Below are 25721 nucleotides of genomic sequence, written 5' to 3' on the forward strand. Positions count from 1 at the left end.
TTCTCTTCAAAACCCAGAGCCAACAGTTTGGCTATGTGCCCCATCAGGGAGCATTTTTTTCTGTGCTTATCCATTTGCCTGGAGTTTTTTGAAGGCAGGCTCAATTGAAATGTTGAGGACAGTAGACAGTTATCTAAATCAACACAACTTCTAATTTGTTTGTAACCACTAAGCTCTCTTGATCATAAGGGGTTCTGCTTCTTGGAGTAGCCCAGCCTGTTCTATAGTCTCTCTTCCCACCCGATCTTCAGTATTTGTCTTGCTACAATCAGTTCTGAAGAAGAGTCACTGGACCTAAAACATTAACTTTTTTTTTCTCTCTACAGAGTTTGTCCAGCAATTTCTGTTTTTGTTTCTGTTCCATAGTCCTTGTTCTTATCAAACTATGACAACTTCTGTCTCATTCTGGATGACTACCACAAGATCATTTGATAAGGTTCCCCACAGTAGGCTATTGCATAAAATATTGAGGCATGGGATTGAGATGATTTAGCAGTTTGGAACAGAAATTGGCTAGCAAAAGGAAGACAGAGGGTGGTGGTTGATGGGAAATGTTCATCCTGGAGTTCAGTTACTAGTGGTGTACCACAAGGATTTGTTTTGGGGACACTGCTGTTTGTCATTTTTATAAATGATCGAGATGAAGGTTTAGAAGGGTGGGTTAGTAAATTTGCAGAAGACACTAACGTTGACGGAGTTGTGGATAATGGTGAAGGATGTTGCAGATTATAGAGGGACGTAGATAAGCTGCAGAGCTGGGCTGAGAGGTAGCAAATGGAGTTTAATGCGGAAAAGTGTGAGGTGATTCACTTTGGAAGAAATAAAGAGGCTAATGGGAAGATTCTTGGTAGTGTAGATGAGCAGAGGGATCTCTGTATCCGTGTACATAGATCCCTGAAAGTTGCCACCCAGGTTGATAGGTTGTTAAGAAGGCATACGGCGTGTTAGCTTTTATTGGTAGAGGGATTGAGTTTCGGAGCCAGGAGGTCATGCTGCAGCTGTACAAAACTCTGGTGCGGCTGTACTTGGAGTATTGCGTACAGTTCTGGTCACTGCATTATAGGAAGGATGTGGAAACTTTGGAAAGGTTTCGGAGGAGATTTACTAAGATGTTGCCTGATATGGAGGGAAGGTCTAATGGGGAAAGGCTGAGGGACTTGAGGCTTTCTCATTAGAGAGAAGAAGGTTGAGAGGTGACTTAATTGAGACATAGAAGATAATCAGAGGGTTAGGTAGTGGTGGACAGTGAGAGCCTTTTTCCTCAGATGGTGATGGCTAGCACGAGGGGATATAGCTTTAAATTGAGGGGTGATAGATATAGAACAGATGTCAGAGGTAGTTTCTTTACTCTGAGGGTAGTAAAACACTACCCTCTGAGGTAGTGGAACACGTCTGCAACATTAGTAGACTCGCCAGCTTTAAGGGCATTTAAATGGTCATTGGATAAACATATGGATGAAAATGGAACAGTGTAGGATAGATAGGCTTCAGATTGGTTCCACAGGTCGGTGCAACATTGAGGGCCGAAGGGCCTGTGCTGGGTTGTAATGTTCTATGTTCTATCTTCCCCTTGCTATCATTAGAACTCTTGCTTCTTTTACTCGCCTTCCACATCTTTCCCTCATTTTGCCCATCTATGAATCTTGCCTCCTATCTGTCATCTTCCACTTTAGAATAGGGCCATATACAGCTGGGTTCCCTTGTTTTCCCTATATTGGTGCCGTTGCTTCACTGACTGACCTTTCTAGTTTATGTGTTTCTTTGGTGCCAACCTTTGGTAGCTCTCCTCTGGACAAAAGGCCTTGTCCTGAATCTGTATTTCACTTTTTTCATATTCAGTCAGCCTTTCACATGCCATAATCTGGTCCTCATAATTGTGCAACAGATGTGTATGTGAAATGCATGATGCCTTGTGACTTTGCCTGACTTGTTCCGATTCTGTAAGTGTGTAATTGGTGCCAAATAATCTTGAAATGTTACCTAACTGTTTGATTACTTTGTGAGAAAACTAGAAAATGTGTATTGATTTGAAAATCTAACTGCAGTTAATATGAGGAATTTAACACCAAGTGGCATAGTTCAATAATTTCAAGACAAGAATTGAGTTAGGAATCTCTAAGTACAGTTTTTGTATTTTGTAAATCGCCTGTTAAATTACAATATATATGTTTTAATAGGGGGCTGGTTAGTTCAGTTGACTGGATGGTTGATTTGCAATGCAGATTGATGCCAACAGTGTGAGTTTAATGCCCTCATCAGCTGAGACTATCATGAAAGAGACAATTCTCAACCCCTCCCCTCGCCTGAGGCATGGTGATCCTCAGGTTAAATCACCACCAGTCATCTGTCTAATGACAGAACAGCTCTGCGCTTTGGTAAGACTATAGTGATTTTAACTTAAATTTTTTTTGTGTGAGCCGATGCATTTTGAGAGGTCAGCTGCAAGAGAGAAGTGTGCAGTAAACAGCAGGAATCTTAGGAGATTTGATATTCAGTGATCTTGGGGTGCACATCCATAGCACCCTGACTGTGGCAGCACAAGTGGATAAGATGATAAAGAAGGCTTATGACTGGCTTCTGGGGCATTAAGTATAAAATTGACAAATCATATTTCAGATATACAAGAGGCCACTATTCTGGAAGCTATCAGAAAAATAAAAATCTTATTAAACAATTAAATTGCCCATTTTTTTCTAATTGCTTAATTCAGCATAAAAGAATAGACATTCCAGTTTTATTCATAAACAAAAAAAAACTTTATGAAGCAATTTTAACCAATAGCAAGAAAGGAACTCAAATTGCTAAATTGATACTTTATAACCTAAGCACTACCCCTTTCATGAAATTCCCATGCAACAGACACTTGTCCAAATGTCTTTTAAGTATTATGACTCTACCACTTCTGCTGGCAGCTCATTCCATAGACGTACCATCTCTGTAAAATATGTTGCCCCTCGGGTTCCCTTTTATTCTTTCTCCTCTAACCTTAAACTGATGCCCTCTCGTCCTCGATTCCCCATCCCTGGGAAAATGACTGAGTGCATTCACCCTATTTATGCCTCTCATGATCTTATACACTTCTATAAGATCCCCCCTCAGTCTCCTACACTCGAAAGAAAGAAGTCCTAGCTTGTCCGACCTCTCCCTATGACTCAGTCCCTTGAGTCCTGGCAACATTTCTTCTGCACTCTTTCCAGTTTAACAACATCCATCCTATTGCAAGGTGACCAAAACTGAACACAATACTCCAAGTACGGCCTCACTAACATCCTGTACAACTGCAACATAACTTCCCTATACTCAATGTCCTGACTGATGAAGGTCAGTGTGTCAAAAGTCTTCTTCACTGCCCTGTCTACCTCTGACTCTACTCTCAGGGAACCTTGCACCTGAACTCCAAGGACTCTCTGTTCCACAACCCTCCTTAAGGCCCTACCATTCACTTGGATTTGATTTTCCAAGATGCAGGATCTCACACTTATCTGTGTTAAACTCCAATTGCCATTTCTTGTCCCACTTCCCCAGCTGATCAAGGTCCTGCTGCAATTTCTGATAACCCTCCTCTTTGTCCACGATACCCCATGTTTTAGTGTCATCTGCAAACTTACTAATCATGCCTTGTACATTCTCATCCAGATCACTGATATAGATAACAAAGAGCAATGGGCCCAGCACTGATCCCTGAGGCACTCCACTAGTCACAGGCCTCCAGTCCAAGAAATATCCTTCCGTTATAACCCTCTGCTTCATACTATCAAGCTAATTGTGTATTCGATTTGCCAGCTCCCCCTGGATTCCATGTGATCTAACCTTCCAGAGCAGCTTATCATGTGGAACCTTATCCAAAGCCTCACTTAAATCCATATAGACTACGTCTGCCGCCCTGCCTTTGTCAGCCTTCCTGGTCACTCACCAAAGAACTCTAACGCATCATTCTCTGTCTGAAAATGTTGCTCCTTCAATCCCTTTTAAATCTTGCCCCTCTCACCTTCAACCTATGCCCTATAATGTTGGGCTCCCCTAGGAAAAGCCCCTAGCTTTTCACCCTATCCATGACCCTCCTGATTTTAGAAACTTCTACAAAGTCACCCCTCAGCCCCCAACACCCCAGGCAAAGTAGCCCCAGCCTGTTCAGCCTCTCCCTATAGCCCAAATGTTCCAACCTTGGCAACATCCTTATAAATCTTTTCTGAACCCTTTCAAGTTTCACATCTTTCCTATGGTAGTGACACCAGAATTGAACGCAGTTTTCCAAAAATAGCCTAACCAATGTCCTGTGCAGCTGCAACATAACAACCCGACTCCAATACTCAATGCACTGACCAATAAATGCAAGGGTACCTTCTTCACTATCCTGTCTACTTGTGACTCCACTTTCAAGGAATGATGAACCTACAGCCCAAGATCTCTTTGTTCAGCAATACTCCTCAGGACCTTACCATTAAGTATATAAATCCTGCTCTAATTTGCCTTAGGAAAATGTCACACCTCACATTCATCTGAATTAAACTCCATCCTCTCCTCTTTGACCATTTGATCAAGGACCCGTCGTACTCTGAGGTAACCTTCTTGGCTGTTCACTACACTACCAATTTTGGTGTCACCTGCAAACTTACTAACCGTATCTCCTATATTCATTTTCAAATCATTTATGTAAATGGACATCGAAATCATTGATATAAATGCCAAAAAAGTAGTGGACACAGCACCGATCCTTGTGGAACACTGCTGGTCACAGGTCTCCCGTCTGAAAAGCAACCCTCCACTCGACCCTCTGACTACTACCTTTGAGCAGTTACATATCCAAATGGCTAGTTCTCCCTGTATTTCATGTGATCTAACCTTGCTGACCAGTCTACCATGCAGAATCTTGTCAAACATCTTACTGAAGTCTACATAGCCCACATCCACTGCTCTTTCTTCATCAATCCTTTGTCACTTCTCCAAAAAACTCAACCATGTTAGTGAGATACAATTTGCCATGCACAAAACCATGTTGATTAGATTAGATTAAATTCCCTACAGACTATCCATAATTTGTCCTTTCCTTTCCAAATACAAGTAAATCCCACACATTAGGATCCCATCCAACAACTTGCCCACCACTGATGTCGGGATCACTGATCTATAGTTCCCTGCTTTTGGGGTCATTATCAAGAGAGTGCCATGCTTATGGATGGTCAGTGCTGAGGAATGCCACCTTGTCAGATGGTGTGTTATGAGTGCCACATTTGCCTTCTCAAGTAGATATAAATTGCTCCTTAGTGATGAAGTACTCAATGCCATCCAAGGTGAACTAAAATGCTCTTCAAATGCACAGCTTTTCATTTGACATACTGTGCTATGAAGTGCTGGTTTGATTTAATGGGACGTAGAACATGGCTGCCACTGGCTGGGCCACCATTTATTGCCTGACCCTAACTGCCGTTAAGAAAGTGATGGTGAGCTACCATCTCAAACCGTTGCAGTCCATGTGCTCTAGGTTGACCCACAGTGCTATTTGGCAGGCATTTCACAGATTTTGACTCCGCGATAGTGGAAGAAGTGATTTATTTCCAAGCCTTTGGATGCTGCCTGACTTGCTGTGCTTTTCCAGCGCCACACTTTTCAACTCCAAGTCAGGATGGTGAGTGGTTTGGAGGGGAACTTGCAGGTGGTGGTGTCCCAGGTGTCTGCTGCTTTGTCCTCCTAGAAATGGTTGCGAGTTTGGAAAATGTAGTCTAAGGATCTTTAGTGAATTCCTGCAGTGCATCTCGTATCTTGCTGTTACTGAGCATTGGTGGTGGGGAGAGTGGATGTTTGTCAATTAAGCGGGCTGCTTTTTCTTGGATGGTGTCAAGCTTATTCAGTGTTTCTGGAGCTGTACCCATCTAGGAATGTGGAGAACATTCGATCATATTCCTGACTTGTGTCTTGTAGGTAGAAGATGGAAATTAGATTAGATTAGATTAGATTACTTACAGTGTGGAAACAGGCCCTTCGGCCCAACAAGTCCACACCGACCTGCCGAAGCGTAACCCACCCATACCCCTACATTTACCCCTTACCTAACACTACGGGCAATTTAGCATGGCCAATTCACCTGACCTGGCGCTGCGAGGCAGCAGTGCTAACCACTGTGCCACCGTGCCGCCCACACAGTATGGAAACAGGCCCTTCAGCCCAACAAGTTCACACCGCCCCGCCGAAGCACAACCCACCCATACCCCTACATTTACCTCTTACCTAACACTACGGGCAATTTAGCGTGGCCAATTCACCTGACCTGCACATCTTTTGGACTGTGGGAGGAAACCGGAGCACCCGGAGGAAACCCACGCAGACACAGGGAGAATGTGCAAACTCCACACAGAGAGTCACCTGAGGCGGGAATTGAACCCGGGTCTCAGGCGCTGTGAGGCAGCAGTGCTAACCACTGTGCCACCGTGCCGCCCACAGTGCCACCGTGCCGCCCACAAATGGGTTGCTGGAAAAGCGCAGCAGGTCAGGCAGCATCTAGGGAACAGGAGAATCGACGTTTTGGGCATTAGCCCTTCTTCAGGAAGAATGCTAATGCCCGAAACGTCGATTCTCCTGTTCCCTAGATGCTGCCTGACCTGCGCTTTTCCAGCAACACATTTCCATCTCTGATCTCCAGCATCTGCAGACCTCACTTTCTCTTGTAGGTGGAAGTCAAGAGGAGAGTTACTCATTGCATTACTTCTCGCCTCTGACCTGGTCTTGTGTTTATATGATGAGTCCAGCTTAGCTTTTGGTCAATGGTGTCCCCCAGGATGTTGATAGTGGTGGATTCAGTGATGGTAATACCCTTGAATGTCAAGGGGCGATGGTTAGTTCGTCCCTTACCGGAGATGACCTTTGCCTGGCATTTGTGTGGTGGGAATATTACTTTCCACTTGTCAGCCCAAGCTTGGATATTGTCCAGGTCTTGCTGCATTTAGATATAGATTGCTTTACATAGAACATAGAACAATACAGCACAGAACAGGCCCTTCGGCCCACGATGTTGTGCCGAACATTTGTCCTAGCTTAAGCACCCATCCATGTACCTATCCAATTGCCACTTAAAGGTCGCCAATGATTCTGACTCTGCCACTCCCACAGGCAGCGCATTCCATGCCCCCACCACTCTCTGGGTAAAGAACCCACCCCTGACATCCCCCCTATACCTTTCACCCTTCACCTTAAATTTATGTCCCCTTGTAACACTCTGTTGTACCCGGGGAAAAAGTTTCTGACTGTCTACTCTATCTATTCCTCTGATCATCTTATAAACCTCTATCAAGTCACCCCTCATCCTTCACCGTTCCACTGAGAAAAGGCCTAGCACTCAACCTATCCTTGTACAACCTATTCTGCATTCCAGGCAACATTCTGGTAATCTTCTCTGCACCCTCTCCAAAGCTTCCACATCTTTCCTAAAGTGAGGCGACCAGAACTGCACACCGTACTCCAAATGTGGCCTAACCAAGGTCCTATACAGCTGCAATATCACTTCACGACTCTTGAATTCAATCCCTCTGCTAATGAACGCTAATACACCATAGGCCTTCTTACAAGCTCTATCCACCTGAGTGGCGACTTTCAAAGATCTATGAACATAGACCCCAAGATCCCTCTGCTCCTCCACCTTACTAAGAACCCTACCGTTAACCCTGTATTCTGCATTCTTATTTGTCCTTCCAAAATGGGCAACCTCACACTTGACAGGGTTGAACTCCATCTGCCACTCCTCAGCCCAGCTCTGCATCATATCTAAGTCTCTTTGCGGCTGACAACAGCCCTCCTCACTATCCACAACTCCACCAATCTTCGTATCATCTGCAAATTTACTGACCCACCCTTTGACTCCCTCTTCCAAGTCATTAATAAAAATTACAAACAGCAGAGGACCCAGAACTGATCCCTGCGGAACTCCACTTGTAACTGGGCTCCAGGCTGAATATTTATCATCTACCACCACTCTCTGACTTCGACCAGTTAGCCAGTTTTCTATCCAACTGGCCAAATTTCCCTCTATCCCATGCCTCCTGACTTTCCGCATAAGCCTACCATGGGGAACCTTATCAAATGCCTTACTAAAATCCATGTACACCACATCCACTGCTCTACCCTCATCCACATGTTTGGTCACCTCCTCAAAGAATTCAATAAGACTTGTAAGGCAAGACCTACCCTTCACAAATCCGTGCTGGCTGTCCCTAATCAAGCAGTGGCTTTCCAGATACTCATAAATCCTATCCCTCAGTACCCTTTCCATTACTTTGCCTACCACCGAAGTAAGACTAACTGGCCTGTAATTCTCGGGGTTATCCCTATTCCCTTTTTTTGAACAGGGGCACAACATTCGCCACTCTCCAGTCCCCTAGTACTACCCCCGTTGACAGTGAAGATGAAAAGATCATTGCCAACGGCTCTGCAATTTCCTCTCTTGCTTCCCACATAATCCTAGGATATATCCCGTCAGGCCCGGGGGACTTGTCTATCCTCAAGTTGTTCAAAATGCCCAACACGTCTTCCTTCCTAACAAGTATCTTACCAGTCCCTATCACACTCTCCTCTTCAACAATACGGTCCCTCTCGTTTGTAAATACAGAAGAAAAGTACTCATTCAAGACCTCTCCTATCTCTTCCGACTCAATACACAGTCTCCCACTACTGTCCTTGATCGGACCTACCCTCGTTCTCATCATTTAGTATCTGAGGAATCGCAAATTGTGCTGAACATTATGCAATCATCTCAGAACATTCCCACTTCTGATATTATCTTGGGTGGAAGGTCATTTGATGAAGCAACTGAAGATGGTTGGGCCTAGGACACTGCCCTAAGGAACTCGTGCAGAGATGTCCTGGAATTGAGGTAACTGACTTTCAACAAAGATGACCATCTTCCTCTATGTTAAGTAAGACTCCAACCAGCATTGAGTTTTGGTCCCAGTTCTGATCGGGCTCCTTAAATGTTTGACTGCAGTCTTGGTTGAATGCAGTCTTGATGTCAAGGGCTGTTACTCTCACATCACCTCACCTCTGAAGTTCAGCTCATTTCAACTTCAGTTGTCCTGAGATAAGAGCACAGTCCCTAGTGGAACCCAAACTGGGCATCATTGAGCAGGTTATTGTAGAGCAGGTGCTGCTTGTTGCACTGTTGATGACCACTTCAATCGCTTTACTGATGATCAAGAGCGGTAATTGGCTGGGTTGGACTCATCTTGTTTTTTGCATACAGGGCAGACCTGGGCAATTTTTCACATTGTCAGCTAGATGAAAGTGCAGCTGTAATGGAAGAGTTTGGCTAGGACAGAGGCAGGTTTTGGAGTCTGCAGGTCTATTTCTCAAATGTCAGTACCCATAGCCTTTGCACTATCCATTGTCTGCAACTGTTTCTTGGAGACAATGGATAGTTAATTGAATTTGCTGAAGACTAGTACCTGTGACCCTGGGGAACACTGGAGGAGGTCGAGATGGATCATCCACTTGGCACTTCTGACTGAAGCTTGTTCCAAATGCCTCGTTCTTATATTTTGCACTGGTTTGACATAGAATATAGGAGCAGGAATAGGCCCTTTGAATCTGCTCCACATTCAGTGTGCTCATGGCTGATTATCCAGTGGACTCCCAGCCCCACTGTCTTCCCATCTCCTTTTGTCCTAAGTACTATATTTGCAGTTGAGTGGGCTGGTTTCATTGACAATGAGAATATTTGTGGAGCCGCCTCCTCCAGTCAGTTATTTAAATGTCCAGCACCATTCATGACTAGCTGTGGCAAAGCTTAGATCTGATCTGTTGTTGTGGGATTGCTTACCTGTCACTTACTGCTTATGCTGTTTGATATTCAAGTAGTCCTGTTTGGTAGCTTCACCTGCTTGACACCTCATTTTCAGGTATGTCTAATGCTGCTACTGGAATGCCCTCCTGCATTCTCCATTAAACGAGGGTTGATCCCTGGCTTGACGGTAATGGTTGAGTGGGAGATATGCCAGGCCATGAGGTTGCAGATTTTTGTGTTGGAGTATGATTCTGTTGCTGTTGATGATCGACAGCACCTCATGAATGCCAAGTCTTTAGTTGCTGGATCTGTTCAAAGGTGATAGTGCAGCACATCATGATGGAGGGTATTCTAAACGTGAAGCCATGACTTTGTCTCCACAATGACTCCACAATGCAGTGGTCACTCTTACCAATACTATCATGGATTCATACATCTGTAGTAGACAGATTTGTAAGGACTAGGTCAAGTATATTTCTCCTTCTTGTTAGTTCCCTCACTACCTACCACAGACCCTGTCTAGCATTACATCCTTTAGAACCCGACCAGCTTGATCAGTAGTGCTGCTGCTGAGCCATTCTTGGTGGTGGACATAGAAACCCCGCACCCAGAGTACATCTTGTGCCCTTGCTATCATTAGTGCTTCCTTGAAGTGTCATTCAACATGGAGGAGTACTGATTCATCAGCTGAGGGAGAACAGTACAAGAGTTTGCCCATGTTTAATCTGACACCATGGAGATTCAAGGTGGAAGCAGTCTGAAAAGTCTGCTGTGTTGGGCTCTGTGCCATACTCTGGCATGGTGGGCTCCTATTCCCCCAGCCCCCATTAGCCACCCCTGAGGAAAATGTTTAGCACAAGGCAGGTAGAACACCGAGAACACTTTAAATTAGGATTTGGAGACTCTGGAGTCAAAATGAAGAAGTCTGAAGGAAAGGGAGCTGGGGGAGTGCAGCAGGCAGGGCAGTCCCCTACTGTGTCGGGCACACCCGCAGTCGCTGCTTCAACTGCCATGGCGGTGCCTTTAAGCTCGGTAGAGCGGCAGAATCTACTCACTGAGTTTGCAAAACTCCATGAAAAAAATCAAAACAGCGCTGGAACCGATTACTGCCAGGCTGACAAAGCATGAGCAGGAGATCCGGAAGTTGGATCAGCGGTGGAAGCGGTTGAGCAAAGGACCGCGGCCTCTGAGTTCATGACAGAGAACTCCGAGGGGTAGGTCTGAACCTTGCTGGAACAGGTAGACTACCTCAAAAATCGAGTTTGGAGAAAAAACTTACATGTCGTGGGTCTTCCGGAGCATGAGGAGGGCGAGACTCTGGCTGAGTTTCCTGAGTGGTGGCTCTTGGACTTGCTGGGGCTGGAGATCAAGTCGAGCCGGGCCAGTGAGTGTGGAGCAAGCCCACCAGATCGCGATGCGCAAGTCCGGGTCACATCAGCTCAGTCCTAGTGCGACTCCAGCACTGTAAAGAAAAGCAGTTAATAATAGAAATGTGCAGAAGACTAGGAAGAGATCCACAGGCTCTGGTTTATAAAGGTTCGACGATAATGTTTTTGCAAGACTTTACTGAGGCCATAGATTGATAAATTCTTAATCTCGCAAGGAATTAGAGGATATGGGGAGAGTGTGGGTAAGTGGCGTTGAAATGCCCATCAGCCATGATTGAATGGCTCGATGGGCTGACTGACCTTCCTTCCACTCCTATGACTTCCGGTCTAATAATTAAGAAAAGGAAGACTTTTGATGATGTTAAAAAAAAAGATTTAAATATTCAATATTCTCTGAGGTACCTAGCAGTACTACATTTTAATCATGGAGGGTCTGTCTTCAACTTTGATTTGGTGGAAAACAAACAAAAGAATTTTTGAACTTGCTGGTATGGTAGACTTGGACCGAGGGGGAAAGAGGGAAAGATGTGTGTGGACAATGGCACAATATTTTTCCATCTTCTCTTTCTTTGGTCTTTTCCCTATCGTGGTCTTGGGCCTCATAGGCTTGGTAATGCTTTGGTGTAAAAGCTGGTTTGTTTTATATTATATCCGTTTGGTAATTATCTGTTTTTTTCTGTTCTGTTTTCTGGATGAGGAGTGGTTATTTTTTCAGTGTAAAGATGTGTGGTGTTGAGATGTGGAGGGTCAGAGGAGGGCATCTATTGTTAACTTGCAGCAATGTAAATAACATGTTTTTTTTCCCATTGTCTGGGTTTGGGGCACGGCCTTAACTGGAACGTGCCAGGATGGCTGTAAGGTTGGGAGTGAATGCCCCCTATGGGCGAAGGGGGAGATCTCTGGAGATTTGTGGTTTTTGTGTTTATTTGTTCAAGTTAGGAGTAGTGGTTAGTTTCTTAGTTTTAGTAGTATTTGTAGGAATAGCTTTTAGATTTGATAAAGTCGTGTTTTTTCCACTCGCTGCACATTCTTCCTCTCGGGGGACTGCGGGCTGTAGTGTGCGATCGTGGCTAGCGATCTGTTCAGGTGGTGCACCTGGAATAGAAAGGGGAGCCAATCCCCCCATTAAAAGGAAAAAAAGTGCTCTCAAATCTTAAGAAGGAAAGGGTTGACATTGCAAGAGACACATTTAACCGATAGGGAACATCTGAAGTTACTGCAGGGGGGACATGATAGGGTGTTCTTTTCCTCCTTTAACTCCAAAAGCAGAGGAGTGGCCACACTGGTATGAAGGAACCTCCCATTTCAAGTGATAGATTAAACCAAGGATGAGTATGGACTGTTCATCCGTCTCAAGGCTCTGGTACACGGAGAAGAGAATGGCACCCTGAATGTTTCCTGTCCCACGGCGCGTCCTCTTAAATTTTTAGTTGACACGGTCTCTAAATGAATGGCTCTTGAGGTGTGCCGTATGATTATAGGAGGAGACTTTAATCGTTTCATGGATCCTGGGATAGACAGGACGCCAAGGGGTCTGTCGGGGAAACCTCTGCAGTGTAGACAGTAATTGGACTTGTGTAAGGAGTTGGGGCTAGTGGAGGTGTCTCCACCCTAATGGGAGGGTTTTACCTTTCACTCCAACCCGCAGAAGTGCCACAGAAGAATTGATATGTTCTTTGTTCCATCGGTTTGTTTGGGCTTGGTGTTGGCCTGCAGGATTGGGAACATAACTGTTTCGGAACATGCGGCAGTGTATTTGGATGTTAAGAGCAAGAGAAGTGGACATACTGCACTGGTGCATGGATTTGTTTCTGCCGAAGGGTGTCAACCTTGACATGACAAGGACGTTCAGGGCTTTCTGGGACCTCAATTGGGGTACAGCCAGTAATCCATCAGTGCTTTGGGAGACCACCCAGACGTATTTAAGGGGTCTGATTATTTCAGACTGAACAACGAGAAAGAGGCAGAGAGGAGAGCAGCAGCAGGTGCTTGAGACCGGCTAAAAGCAGCCGAGTTGGCATATTATAACCGACCATTGTGGTTAAGTTACAACGGGTCACGGCTGTCCAGATGCTCTGGACTCAGTGCTCACATGAGCGGCGAAGAGAGGGGTCTTCTTTGCAAAGCAAAGGCAGTTCGAATATCGAGATAAGCCAGGTAGATACCGGGCTTAACTGGCTATGGAGAAAAGTGCTCCGCAGTGCATTGCCTCTATTAGGGAGAGAACTGGCAATGTCACTCATGAGCTGAAAAAGATTAATGCCAGATTTCGGGAATTCTGTGCAGAGTTATACAGGTCAGAGGGCTTTGGGGATGGAGTAGCGAGAATGGAATCCTTTTTTGAAAACCTGGGCCTCCCTGATATAAACACAGATCAGGCCTCCCTTTTAAATGCACCTCTGATGATACAGGAGGCTGTAAGGCAGCTCCAAGGTGGCAAGGCACCCGGTCCAGATGGGTTCCCGAGTGAATTTTACAAAGGGTTTATACACACGTGAGTTGAACCACTCCTGGAGATGTATATTCATTCGTATAGCCAAGCCTGTCTTCTGCCCTCTCTTAGAAAGGCCAATATCTCCCTTATTTTAAAGAAAGGGAAAGCCCTGAGGATTGCATGTCATACAGGCCCATCTCGTTGTTGAACGTAGACTTCAAAATTTTATCAAAGGTGCTGGCTCTGAGATTGGAAAAGGTGTTGCCTGTTATTATAAAAGAGGACCAGACTGGTTTTATCAAGGGCTGCAGCTCTTCCAATAATGGATTAGTGGTGCTGGTGCAGTGGTAGGCTGGCGCACTGACCTCTACACCGCTGAAGCCAAACGCCAACTCGAGAACACCTCTTCCTACTGCCCCCTCGACCATGACCCCACCCCCCCATCACCAAACCATCATCTCCCAGACCATACAGAACCTCATCATCTCAGGAGATCTCCCACCCACAGCTTCCAACCTCATAGTCCGGGAACCCCTCACTGCCCGGTTCTACCTCCTTCCCAAGATCCACAAGCCTGACCACCCTGGCCGACCCATTGTGTCAGCATGCTCCTGCCCCACTGAACTCATCTCTACCTACCTCGACACTGTCCTATCCTCCCTAGTCCAGGAACTCCCCACATACGTTCGAGACACCACCCATGGTATGGGCTCCAGCTATGCCTGTCTCTTTGTTGGCTACGTAGAACAGTCGATCTTCCGTAATTACACCGGCACCACTCCCCACCTCTTCCTCCACTACATTGATGACTGCATTGACGCCACCTCGTGCTCCCGCGAGGAGGTTGAGCAATTCATCAACTTCACCAACACATTCTACCCTGACCTTAAATTTACCTGGACCATCTCTGACACCTCCCTCCCCTTCCTGGACCTCTCCATCTCCATTAATGACGACCAACTTAGCCGTTCGCCCCATTAGTGGGGGCTCCAGGACTTAGACCGGGGTCAGTGGACTCCGGCTTTAGAGCATGGCAGGGTAACGGAATCTCTTGTTTGGGAGATTTATTCAAGAGAGAGGTCTTGATGTCTTTCAACCAATTAAGTCAGAAATACAGGATTCCTAACAGGGACCTTTTCCAATACTCCTAGGTTAGGGATTATATACAGAAGAAGACCATGCTCTTGGCTCAGCCCTACAATTTGGATATAGAAAGAAGAGTGCTCCGATGTGGGATGCGCTCTCTCAGTTCTATATATCATCTGCAGAGAGGGAGTGCCTTGGGGGATATGGAGAGACTCCATGAGATCTGGAATCAGGGGTTGGGGAAGAAATCTCATCGGAAACATGGGAGGATATATGGGGGAATGTAAAGAAAATTTCAATGTGCAATAAAGCACAAGGTATGCAATTGAAGATCCTCCACAGGGCCCATATGGCACCACAGAGGTTAGCAAAGGATCTTCTCTGAAAAGTCCCAACTGTAAAATTAGCACAGGCACCCTCACACATTGCTTTTGGTCTTGCAACAAGATTCACGGATACTAGGATACTATAGTGAATGAGCTGGAGAAGATCCTGGGACTTGAAGTTAAGGAGGATCCGGTGTCCCTTCTTCTTTTGGGGCTACCGAATCTGCCCTCTCTGGGTGAGCATGGGAAGAGGTTATTTAACATGCTTAAACACTCTGCGAGGAAGAACATTCTAATGAATTGGATATTAGAAAATCCTCCAGGTCTTGCAGGGGTGGCGCAGACTTGTGATGGAGCATGTCTCCCAAGATTATCTGACGAGTATGGTGCACCATGGAACAGAGCAATTTTATAAGGCATGGCGGTCCTTTCTAAATTACACAGACATGGACCTATCAGTGATACTGATGAATGCCTTTATATAGCCACGAGGGCCGTATATAGTGGTCCAGGGACCCCGGGGGAGGGGGGGCCTAGTAAGTACGATTATAATAACTGTTGCTTCGGTGGAGGTGCAGCAAGTGGAGTACTGTAACGTAGTGTAATGTAATGTCATTGGATTAGTTTCATTGGATTGTAATTTAATTTAATACTATTTCATTTAATTTGAGTTTAGTTTAATTTGGGTTAAGTAAATAGGAGATGGTTGCATCTTGAAGAGTAGTAGGCAGTTTATTGTTAACGTTACTCTAATGTGATATTATTTCAACTTTTCTGTATTTCTGTACTTTTATAACTTTTTCTTTTTTTGGTAAAAGAGTAAAAAATTTTCAATAAACATGTATATAAAACAAATCTGACACTATGCGACTTCATGGAGCCTGGAAGTCAACACCCTCCCATCTTACATGCTTATAGAAGTGTATAAGATCATGAGAGGCATGGATAGGGTGAATGCACTCAGACGTTTTCCCAGGGTTGGGGAATCGAGGACGAGAGGGCATCAGTTTAAGGTTAGAGGGGAAAGAATAAAAGGGAACCTGAGGGGCAATTTTTTTTTTACACAGAGGATGGTACACACATGGAATGAGCTATCAGTGCAAGTGGTTGAGGTGGGTACATTAAAATATTTCAAAGGTATTTGGACACATACATGAATAGGAAAGGTTTAGAACAATGTGGGACAAGATCTTTCCTGCTCCTCGGATGCTGTGTAACCTGCTGTGCTTTTCCAGCACTATTCTAATCTTGACTCTGATCTCCAGCATCTGCAGTACCCACTTCTGCTTAGAACGATATGGGCCAAGTGCAGGGGAATGGGGTTAGAGTGGATGGAATTTTGGGCCAAAGGGCCTGTCTCCGTGCTTTAGGACCCTATGCTTCTATGACAGCTGTTTACCACTGTGCCATCATCTCTGCTGGGTCTGTCCTGCTAATGGGACAGTAAATATCCAGGAATGGTGATGGTGATGTCTGGGACATTGTCTGTAACAAAGGATCCCATGAGTGAGTGTGTGTCAAGCTATTGCTTGTCTGGTCTGTGAGACAACTCTCCCAATTTTGGCACTAGCCCCCAGCTGTTAGTAAGGAAGACTTAGCATGGTTGACAAGGCTGTTTCTGGCGTAGTTGTTTCCAGTGCCTAGGTCGATGCCAGGTTGTCCATCAATTTCATTTCTTTCTTGAGACTTTGTAGTGATTGATACAACTGAGTGCTTGCTAGGTCATTTCAGAGGGCAGTTCAGAGCCAACCACGATCCTGGGGCTCTGGAGTCAAATATAGGTCAGACTAAGTAAGGATGCAGATTTTCTTCCCTGAAGAACATTAATGAACCAGATGAGTTTTTCATAATTCCATCTGCCATGGCGAGATCCTCATTACAAAGGTATCTGGAGTAATAGTCTAGCAATAACACCACCGGACCGTCACCCCTCTCAGGTTGGTTATACATGCCAAGGCCAGCAGAGATTGAGACAGGGCCTGTGTCCCTGCAGTTTGATGATTTTGGTTTGGAAAGGCTTTGTGTGTTTAGCAGGCTAGATGTCCAACCACTGGTTGCTTCTCAATTTAACGCATGCGGTTGAAAAAGGGGAACTTCTCATAGGACTGCAGCCTGACTTGGTTCCAGGGAGAATGGGATTCGGAGAACAATTTCTAACCTTTTTAAACAATGTATTCTTTCCACAGCATGACACAACACTCGTAGCACTTCAGATGGCATTGAATGTGTACTCTGGCACCATTCCTTCCTATGCTTCCTGTCACATGTTTGAGCTGTACCAAGAGGATGATGGGTGAGTTCTGTGGGGACTCTGAAACAGTCACTGCTGGCTGCACCTCCATTGATTTATAACAAGGGTCCACTGGCTTTAACTCTTTATAAATATCTGTGACATAGATTAATTCAGAGAAACAAGCTATTTACAATGACCATTCACTCTAGGTCCACCAGCAAACAATTACAAATGTAACTCATGACCTCTAATCAGCGGGTGGCAAAGTTCTGTTTGTAGAGTTCCTGTGGCCTGTTTCATGTGGTTCTGACTGGTCTCCGCAACATGAGGAGGTTCTTCCACAAATGGTGGTTTCTCAAACCTTGGGCAATGTTTTCCCAGGACTCCCAGAACTGTATGTCTGTTCCTCAACCATTTCCCAGTTACGTGGTCTTCATCAGAGATTTAATGCTGCCCTATTTGTCATCTTGGGCAGCTCTCACTGCCACTCACCAGTCACATTTCTGCGACTGCTCACGCACTGTCCCTCCGTGCGGCTATGCAGTCTTCCCCTTCAGCACAAGTTCCAGACTCCTCCTCCAGTTGGACAAAGACATTGGACTTATCCTGAAAGGGGAGCAGGCCACAAGATTGACCATGCCCACTGCATGACATCCTCCCAAGTTGCTGACCTCTGCTGGCAGGGACCGCAGTCTCCCCGAGGGGATTGCCGACAATGACCAGGCCCCACATTCAGCTCCACTTGGAATGCAACATGGAAGTCCTACTCACCTCCAACACTGCACAATATCTCGACAATGATGGCTGAGTTCCGACGCACACTTTGCTGGCAGCCCTTTCAGAGAAATGCACCTCTCAGGATTCCTAAACCTTCCTCTTGAATGGCTACTCAAATGGGCAACATAAGTTTGTCTTTTACAAACCTCAAAGCTAATCTCCACCTCGACGTTTTGCTCACGGCCTCAACAACTCTGCACCTTGACTTGTCATTTCTGAGGCATCAGCTTCAGATACAAGCCCCTGTCAGTGAAGGCTCACTGTTGGTCATCATCTCCTCCCAGTACTGACCGTCTGATAGTGCAGCACTCCCCCAGTCCTGACTCTCCGACAGTGCAGCCCTCCCTCTGAACGACATTGTAAAGTACAATTTGACAGTTAACCGCTTAAGCCAATTTGATGTCCAGCATCCAAGTCTTCGTCAAAAAAAGGGAAAATAGAGAGAGAGGTTTAGGGACTTAAATCCAGAACTTGAAAACAACATGGAGTGAGTGGGCATGGAGATACTGAAGGCAATTTGTGTTGTGTCGATATTGCAGTATGTATGCAGTATATGTATATAACAGCGGAGAAGAGTCCAGAGGTACAAGTAGAACCATGAATCCCCGTTTTTCTGACTATCCAATGGGTGAGTGTTTCTGCGGCATATCCTCCAGTAGCTAGTGAGGTGTTGGGGCTTGTCAGTAGACAGCTTAACTACTGTCACATCTATGCACTATTGTCCTTTCTTTCAGTCCCATCAGAGTCACATTGACCAGACGTATTTGTCCCTTCAACTCCCTCTGCCACCCCCCCCCTCCCCATTCTTCTCACCTTCTATATGTGCTTTCTGCAGGTCCTTCACATTGGACATGTACTTCAGGAATGACACTAGTACTGAGCCTCACCTGCTTGTTCTGCCATCCTGCTCTGAGCACTGTCCCTTAGAAACATTTATCGAAAACACCAAAGATCTGATCTCTGACAACCGAGACGAAGAGTGCAAGTTCACCAGTCCAGCTCCCTCAAGTATTCAGACAGGTAATTACTATCACAGCTTTTCTAAATTCACTTCTGAGATGTGGACATTGTTATCTGGATACAGTTCATGGCTACTATTGTGTATCAGAGGTGGGGGAGATCAGAATTAGGCCAAGTGATGCCTATTTTCACGGTTTGGCAACGAAAATGGATTTGGAATGTAATAGTACCATTTTGCTGCCAGATGCTACATTAGTGAGGATGTTAATGCACACCCCATGAATGTCCGTTGTCAATAATCATCCAATGCTGATTGTGGTGTTGAGTGTAATACTTATACAGGTCGTTCTGCTATAACGCACGTTTCGTTAGTGCTAATTCACTATAACATGATTGACGAATTGGGGACAGTGTTTCTATAGTGCAAAGTTTGAAAGCGTGTATTGGTTATAATGCGATTCCGGCCCCATTAGTTTAAATGGTGCTCCTATTAAACAATTTTCCTATGACATGGGATTGCATGAGAAAGGAACTACCGTGTTATAGCAGAATCGACTGCATAACATTAATAGACTGGACAGGATTGAGGTTCACAAGGAGGAGGTGTTAGCAATTCTGGAAAGTGTGAAAATAGATCTGTCCCCTGAGCCGGATGGGATTTATCCTTGGATTCTCTGGGAAGCAAGAGAGAAGATTGCCGAGCCTTTGGCTTTGATCTTTATGTCGTAATTGTCTACAGGAATAGTGCCAGAAGACTGGAAGATAGCAAATGTCCCCTTGTTCAAGAAGGGGAGTAGAGACTACCCTCATTCTTATAGACCAGTGAGTCTTACTTCAGTTGTGGGTAAAGTGTTGGAAAAGGTTATAAGAGATAGGATTTATAATCATCTAGAAAGGTATAAGTTGATTAGGGATATCAACACAATTTTGTGAAGGGTAGGTCATGCCTCACAAACCTTATTGAGTTCTTTGAGAAGGTGACCAAACAGTTGGATGAGGGTAAAGCGGTTGATGTGGTATATTTGGATTTCAATAAGGTGTTTGATAAGGTTCCCCACGGTAGGCTGTTGCATAAAATGTGGAGGCATGGGATTGAGGGTGGTTTAGCATTTTGGATCAGAAATTGGCTAGCTGAAAGAAGACAAAGGGTGGTGGTTGATGGGAAATATTCATCCTAGAGCTCAGTTACTAGTGGTGTACCGCATGGCTCTGTGTTGGGGCCACTGCTGTTTGTCATTTTCATAAATGACCTGAATGAGGGAAAAGAAGGGTGGGTTAGTAAATTTACGAATGACACCAAAGTCAGTGGAGTTGTGGATAGTGCTGAAGGATATTGTAGGTTACAGATTCCTGAAGAAGGGCTCATGCCCAAAACGTTGATTCGCCTGCTCCTTGGATGCTGCCTGACCTGCTGCAATTTTCCAGCAACACATTTTCAGCTCTGATCTCCAGCATCTGCAGTCCTCACTTCCTCCTGTAGGTTACAGATAGCCATGGATAAGCTGCAGAGATGGGCTGGGAGGTGGCAAATGGAGTTTAATGCGGAAAAGTGTGAGGTGATGCACTTTGGAAGGAGCAACAGGAATAAAGAGTACTGGGCTAATGGGAAGATTCTTGGTAGTGTAGATGAGCCAAGACATCTCTGTGTCCATGTACATAGTTCCCTGAAAGTTGTCACGCAGGTTGATAAGGTTATTAAGAAGGCATATACGGTGTGTTAGCTTTTATTGGTAGAGGGACTGAGTTTCGGAGCCATGAGGTCATGCTGCAGCTGTACAAAACTCTGGTACAGCCACATTTGGAATATTGCACACAATCCTGGTCACTGCATTATTGGAAGGATGTGGAAGCTTTAGAAAGGGTTCAGAGGAGATTTACTACTGATATTGAGGGAAGGTCTTATGAGGAAAGGCTGACGGACTTGAGGCTGTTTTCGTTAGAGAAGAGCGTTGAGGGGTGACTTAATTTGAGACATATAAGATAATCAGAGGGTTAGATAGGTTGGACAGTGAGAGCCTTTTTCCTCGGATGGTGATGGCTAGCACGAGGGGACGTAGCTTTAAATTGAGGGGTGATAGATATAGAACAGATGTCAGAGATAGTTTCTTTACTCAGTAGTGGGGGCGTGGAACACACTGCCTGCAACAGTAGTAGACTCACCAACTTTAAGGGCATTTAAATGGTCATTGGATAAACATATGGATGAGAATGGAATAGTGTAGGTTGGATGGGCTTCATATTGGTTCCACAGGTCGGCCCAACATCGAGGGCCAAAGGGCCTGTACTGCGTTATAATGTTTTATGTAATGCTTTCATTCTGGAGCTCAACTGATCAGCTCTCACCCTCTGAAGCTCTCGCAGCTGAACATAGAAGTAGCAAGGAGGAAGACACCACCAACTTTATTATATCACCAGCTTAATGCAGTGTAATTTCTGTTTGATTTCTTCTCACATTGATTCTCCAAGTATTTGATGCCTTCCAAAGTTATTTAGAATGCAGAGGTTTACAGGGAGTAGTGTGCCAATAATTGCAGTTGTGGAGGTCTTGTGATAGTGACTGTACCTTGGGACAGGGGCTCCAGGTTGACATGCTCCCTCGGGATTGCTGACCCTGGAATGTATATCATGATGTGGTCAAACAAGTTGGTTATCAAGCTGTAAATCTTTCCAATACACCTGTGGCAAACAGATGGAATGAGAGAGTCTCCTGGTCAGCCAGAACTTTAGTGGGCGGCACGGTGGCACAGTGTGCCGCCCACTCTCTGCCTCACAGCGCCAGGGACCCGGGTTCAATTCCCGACTCAGGCGACTGACTGTGTGGAGTTTGCACATTCTCCCCGTGTCTGCGTGGGTTTCCTCCCACAGTCCAAAGATGTGCAGGTCAGGTGAATTGGCCATGCTAAATTGCCCTTAGTGTTAGGTAAAGGGGTAAATGTAGGGGAATGGGTGGGTTGCGCTTCGGCGGGTCGGTGTGGACTTGTTGGGCCGAAGGGCCTGTTTCCACACTGTAAGTAATCTAATCTAATCTTTACTGCAGTGTAACCACCTTTCCACATCACCCCGTTTGCAGGCGCTTAACATGAGCAGGTTTCATCCCTGTTTCGAGGGGCAGTGGCACATTGACATCCACAGTCTTTCACAAAAATTCTTATAACATGGAGACCAGGCGACCGAACCAAAATCAGATTCCCTATCACTGTATTTGCGACACAGAAAAGTTAAAATACTCAATGATCTTCAAAACTGACCCCAAACCAAAATGAGAAGATAAAATAATGAAAAATCAGTGAGGGTTCTAACTCACAATTCTCACTCATTGCACTCTTGCGCATGCATACCTTCCCCCTGCCTGCACTGGTGTACCCACTCGCGCGTACACTCTTGCTTAGCCCTCATGCTTGTTCTCACACATGGACTCGCACTCGCACACCAGCTTGTGCTCACAATCTGTCAAGGTGTTTTAGCTGGCTTTGGGTATCCTGCATAAACCAGTTCTCCCTGGAGTGTGTCCATTACCAGATATTTATCTTGGACTGGGAGGATGAGAGAATACAACACACAGAGCAGTCCAAGCTGCCAGAAAGTGCGAGCAGGCAAGGGAGAAAAGGTCTCAGCAGGAAACCACACCCAGACTGAGAGATTATGGAGCAATTCTCTAACCTGTGCTTCAGTGTGGAACACTGTTTGAGGCATCTGTGTTTCTGCTGAAATTCACAGGGCAAGGAACAACGGTTACAGAGGCTGTAAATTCTTCTGGTTCCTCCCAGGCTAATCTGGGGTTAATTTCCAACATCTGCTGGTTTAATGTCAAACGTTGTGTAAGGGAGGTCTCTGACACTCTCCATCTCCAGCCGGATAACCACTTTTGATTCTCTTACCAGATAGAAGCAGTCAGAGCGAGCACATGGCTTAACTGAGCTTACAGCATTCCCCATTCTGTCGGGTACCACCAATAACTCAATCCTCACTTTTTTGCAAGTGTTGTGAATCAGTTGTGCCTTATTTCCTAATGTAAGGAATTTCCATCAATGTCCAGTGCTGGGATGATAACACAGTGAGTGTTAACACAGTAACAAGCCATTCATGGCTCATTTGGTAGCTGTCTCACCTCTATGCTGAGTTACAAGATTTTGGATTCATTGCAGGGTTTGATTCTGAAGCTCAAGGCTAACAATCCAGTGCAGCGTCAACTGGGTTTCGTAGTGTCTGAGCTACTGAGCGTGTTTGGATCCATGTAAAATTTCTCACAGCAGGGTTGCAAAAATGATCAGCAGAGTTACCCTGGTGTTTACTATTTAACCAAAATGTTAATCAAGTTAGACAGCCCCTGGTGGGACACTTCACCCTCGTTCACCATCCTAAAACCAGAATATCTGGTTATGAGCGAATGACTGTGTTTGCTATTCACAGACTGGATTCTGTGTTTCCACACCTAAGCATGGCTATTAGTTGTCCAGAGAGCGATAGAAATGTAAACCTTGCTTTATGTCCCTTCCCGGTACCTTCATTCTGTGCTGCTCACTGTCCAAGCTACAGCAAGTCAAGTGCAGCTTCTTCGAGCCAATTGGCTGACCCCAGTCCACAAACCTCTCGTGTAAAGATTATGCATACAATAAAACCCATGCAGCCACATTAAAATGTGACAGAGCAAGGTGTTCGGTCTGCTCCCTCAGTTACTCCTGAGGATCCCTTCAATGTCAGCAAGGTATCTTTAAGGATTTGTCATGGTCCACCCCATACTACTTCACTCCACCATCATCCGAGTACATCCATCAGGCCACAGCCAGAAGACGAGCAGCTGAGGGTAAAGAGGAGGAGGCAGCTTGTCTCCAACTACTTTATCCTGAAAGAACATCACCATCAAGGTGCAACACTAGATAAGGACAGCTCCAACTACCCATTCACAGAACCTTCTGCCTGTCTGTCACTTAGTATCAGAGCCCTCACAGCTATGATCAAAAAATAACTTAAAAATTGAAGCCATCAGAACATTCCACAACTAATTATTTTTATACAAATTTAAAGATGGAATCCCAAATTGTACACAAATGTGGTGTATTACCACAGTGTCTGATGTGTTAGGTTACGTCCTACAACATCCTTCAGTGCTGATGGCATCTCACTCTCTTTGTGCAACATCAGCCCACAGTAATTTGGATTCCGATTGAAAGTTGCAGTGGAGCCTGAGAAAACAGCCATCATGACTCAGGTGTCACGGAGCCACTTATTCCACAAACACTGCACAAAATCTGTCAGCCAAGTTTTTTTTTGATTAGATTAGATTAGATTACTTACAGTATGGAAACAGGCCCTTCAGCCCAACAAGTTCACACCGCCCCGCCGAAGCGCAACCCACCCATACCCCTACATTTACCCCTTACCTAACACTACAGGCAATTTAGCGTGGCCAATTCACCTGACCTGCACATCTTTTGGACTGTGGGAGGAAACCGGAGCACCCGGAGGAAACCCACGCAGACACAGGGAGAATGTGCAAACTCCACACAGAGAGTCACCTGAGGCGGGAATTGAACCCGGGTCTCAGGCGCTGTGTGCCGCCGCCCACAGTTGTTTCAGACCTCTCTGTGCTCTTTGACACTGACATTTTCTGATATCCTTCCTGTCGGAGAAATTTTCCCAGTAGCTTAGCCATCACCAAACAGAGCTCGAAGTGAAATTGACAAACCGTTTATTGCAAGCGATATCGCTGGAGGAGAAAACAGACTAGCTGACACAGAACTGACAGTCTGCACAGAGAATTTGATTTCTCCTTCCAGAGCTGAGGATGAGACCAGTTTTATAGTAATGCTGCACAATGACACTGGTTAAGAAATGGGAAAATACAATGTTTCTGAAAATGGAGTAATTTAGTTGCAAGGGTGCTAATTCAAAAACAGTTATCAGATGAATGTCCTGTTCCTTCACACAATGCAACATCCTGACAGTATCATGGTTTCATTCATCTTCACAGGTAGGTGTTAAAGTCTTTTCTGGAGTGGAGAGGTGTTTCCATTGTCCTGTGGTGCCTGTCTGTCTGTCCTACTCTTTGTGTGGCTTTGGTGTTGCTGGGTTGTGAAACTGCCCTGAGGGCTTTAAGCCTCTGTCATGTCCATGGGAGCTTGAAAGCGTATTCCATTGTCTGCGTGCCGTCTGACCCGGTTCATGAGCTGCTCGGGAATTCTGGGTGCCCTGGTACAATTTCTCCAATTTGTTTTTGTGGGCCTATCGTGGGTTAGCAAATTTTTTCCCACACTTCCCAATGCAGCAAGTGGTATGTTGTGGGCTTTCTTTTAAAAAAAAATACTTCATGAGGTGTGCGTGTTGCTAGCAAGGCCAGTTTTGTTACCCAACTCTCACTACCCCTTAACTAAGTGGCTTCCTGAGACCTTGAAGTAACATGTAGGCCGGGCGGGGTAAAGATAGCAAACTTCCCTCCCTGTGAGATATTAGTGAAGCAGATGGGTTTTTACCACAATTAGTGATAGTTTTGTGGTCACCATCATGGAGACTGATTTTTAGTTCCAGATTTATTAACTGAACTTAAATTCTACCAGCTGCCCTGGTGTGGTTTGACCCATGTCCCAAAACATTAGCCTAGCCCTCTGGATTGCGAAACCAGTGGCATGAGCAATGTCTATGATGGAAATGTGTTGCTGGAGAAGCGCAGCAGGTCAGGCAGCATCTAGGGAACAGGAGAATCGACGTTTCGGGCATTAGCCCTTCTTCAGGAAGCACAGTCTACCCTGGCCAT

General features: G+C 45.4%; 1 protein-coding gene across 4 annotated transcripts in view; it reads left to right on the forward strand.

Moving 5' to 3' along the window:
• acp2 (acid phosphatase 2, lysosomal) overlaps positions 1-25721 on the forward strand; it is a 123215-nt gene that overhangs the window by 64731 nt on the left and 32763 nt on the right. For all 4 annotated transcript variants that reach the window (XM_043706324.2, XM_043706322.2, XM_043706323.2 and 1 more), the window contains exons 9-10: positions 17187-17293; positions 18846-19030. In XM_043706324.2, coding sequence (XP_043562259.1) covers positions 17187-17293; positions 18846-19030 — 292 coding nt within the window. The remainder of the gene's footprint in view (positions 1-17186; positions 17294-18845; positions 19031-25721) is intronic.

Source organism: Chiloscyllium plagiosum, unplaced genomic scaffold, assembly GCF_037043375.1.
Source record: "Chiloscyllium plagiosum isolate Xiang-an unplaced genomic scaffold, Cpla_swu_hap1 HiC_scaffold_18, whole genome shotgun sequence".
In the NCBI taxonomy this organism is placed as follows: domain Eukaryota; kingdom Metazoa; phylum Chordata; class Chondrichthyes; order Orectolobiformes; family Hemiscylliidae; genus Chiloscyllium; species Chiloscyllium plagiosum.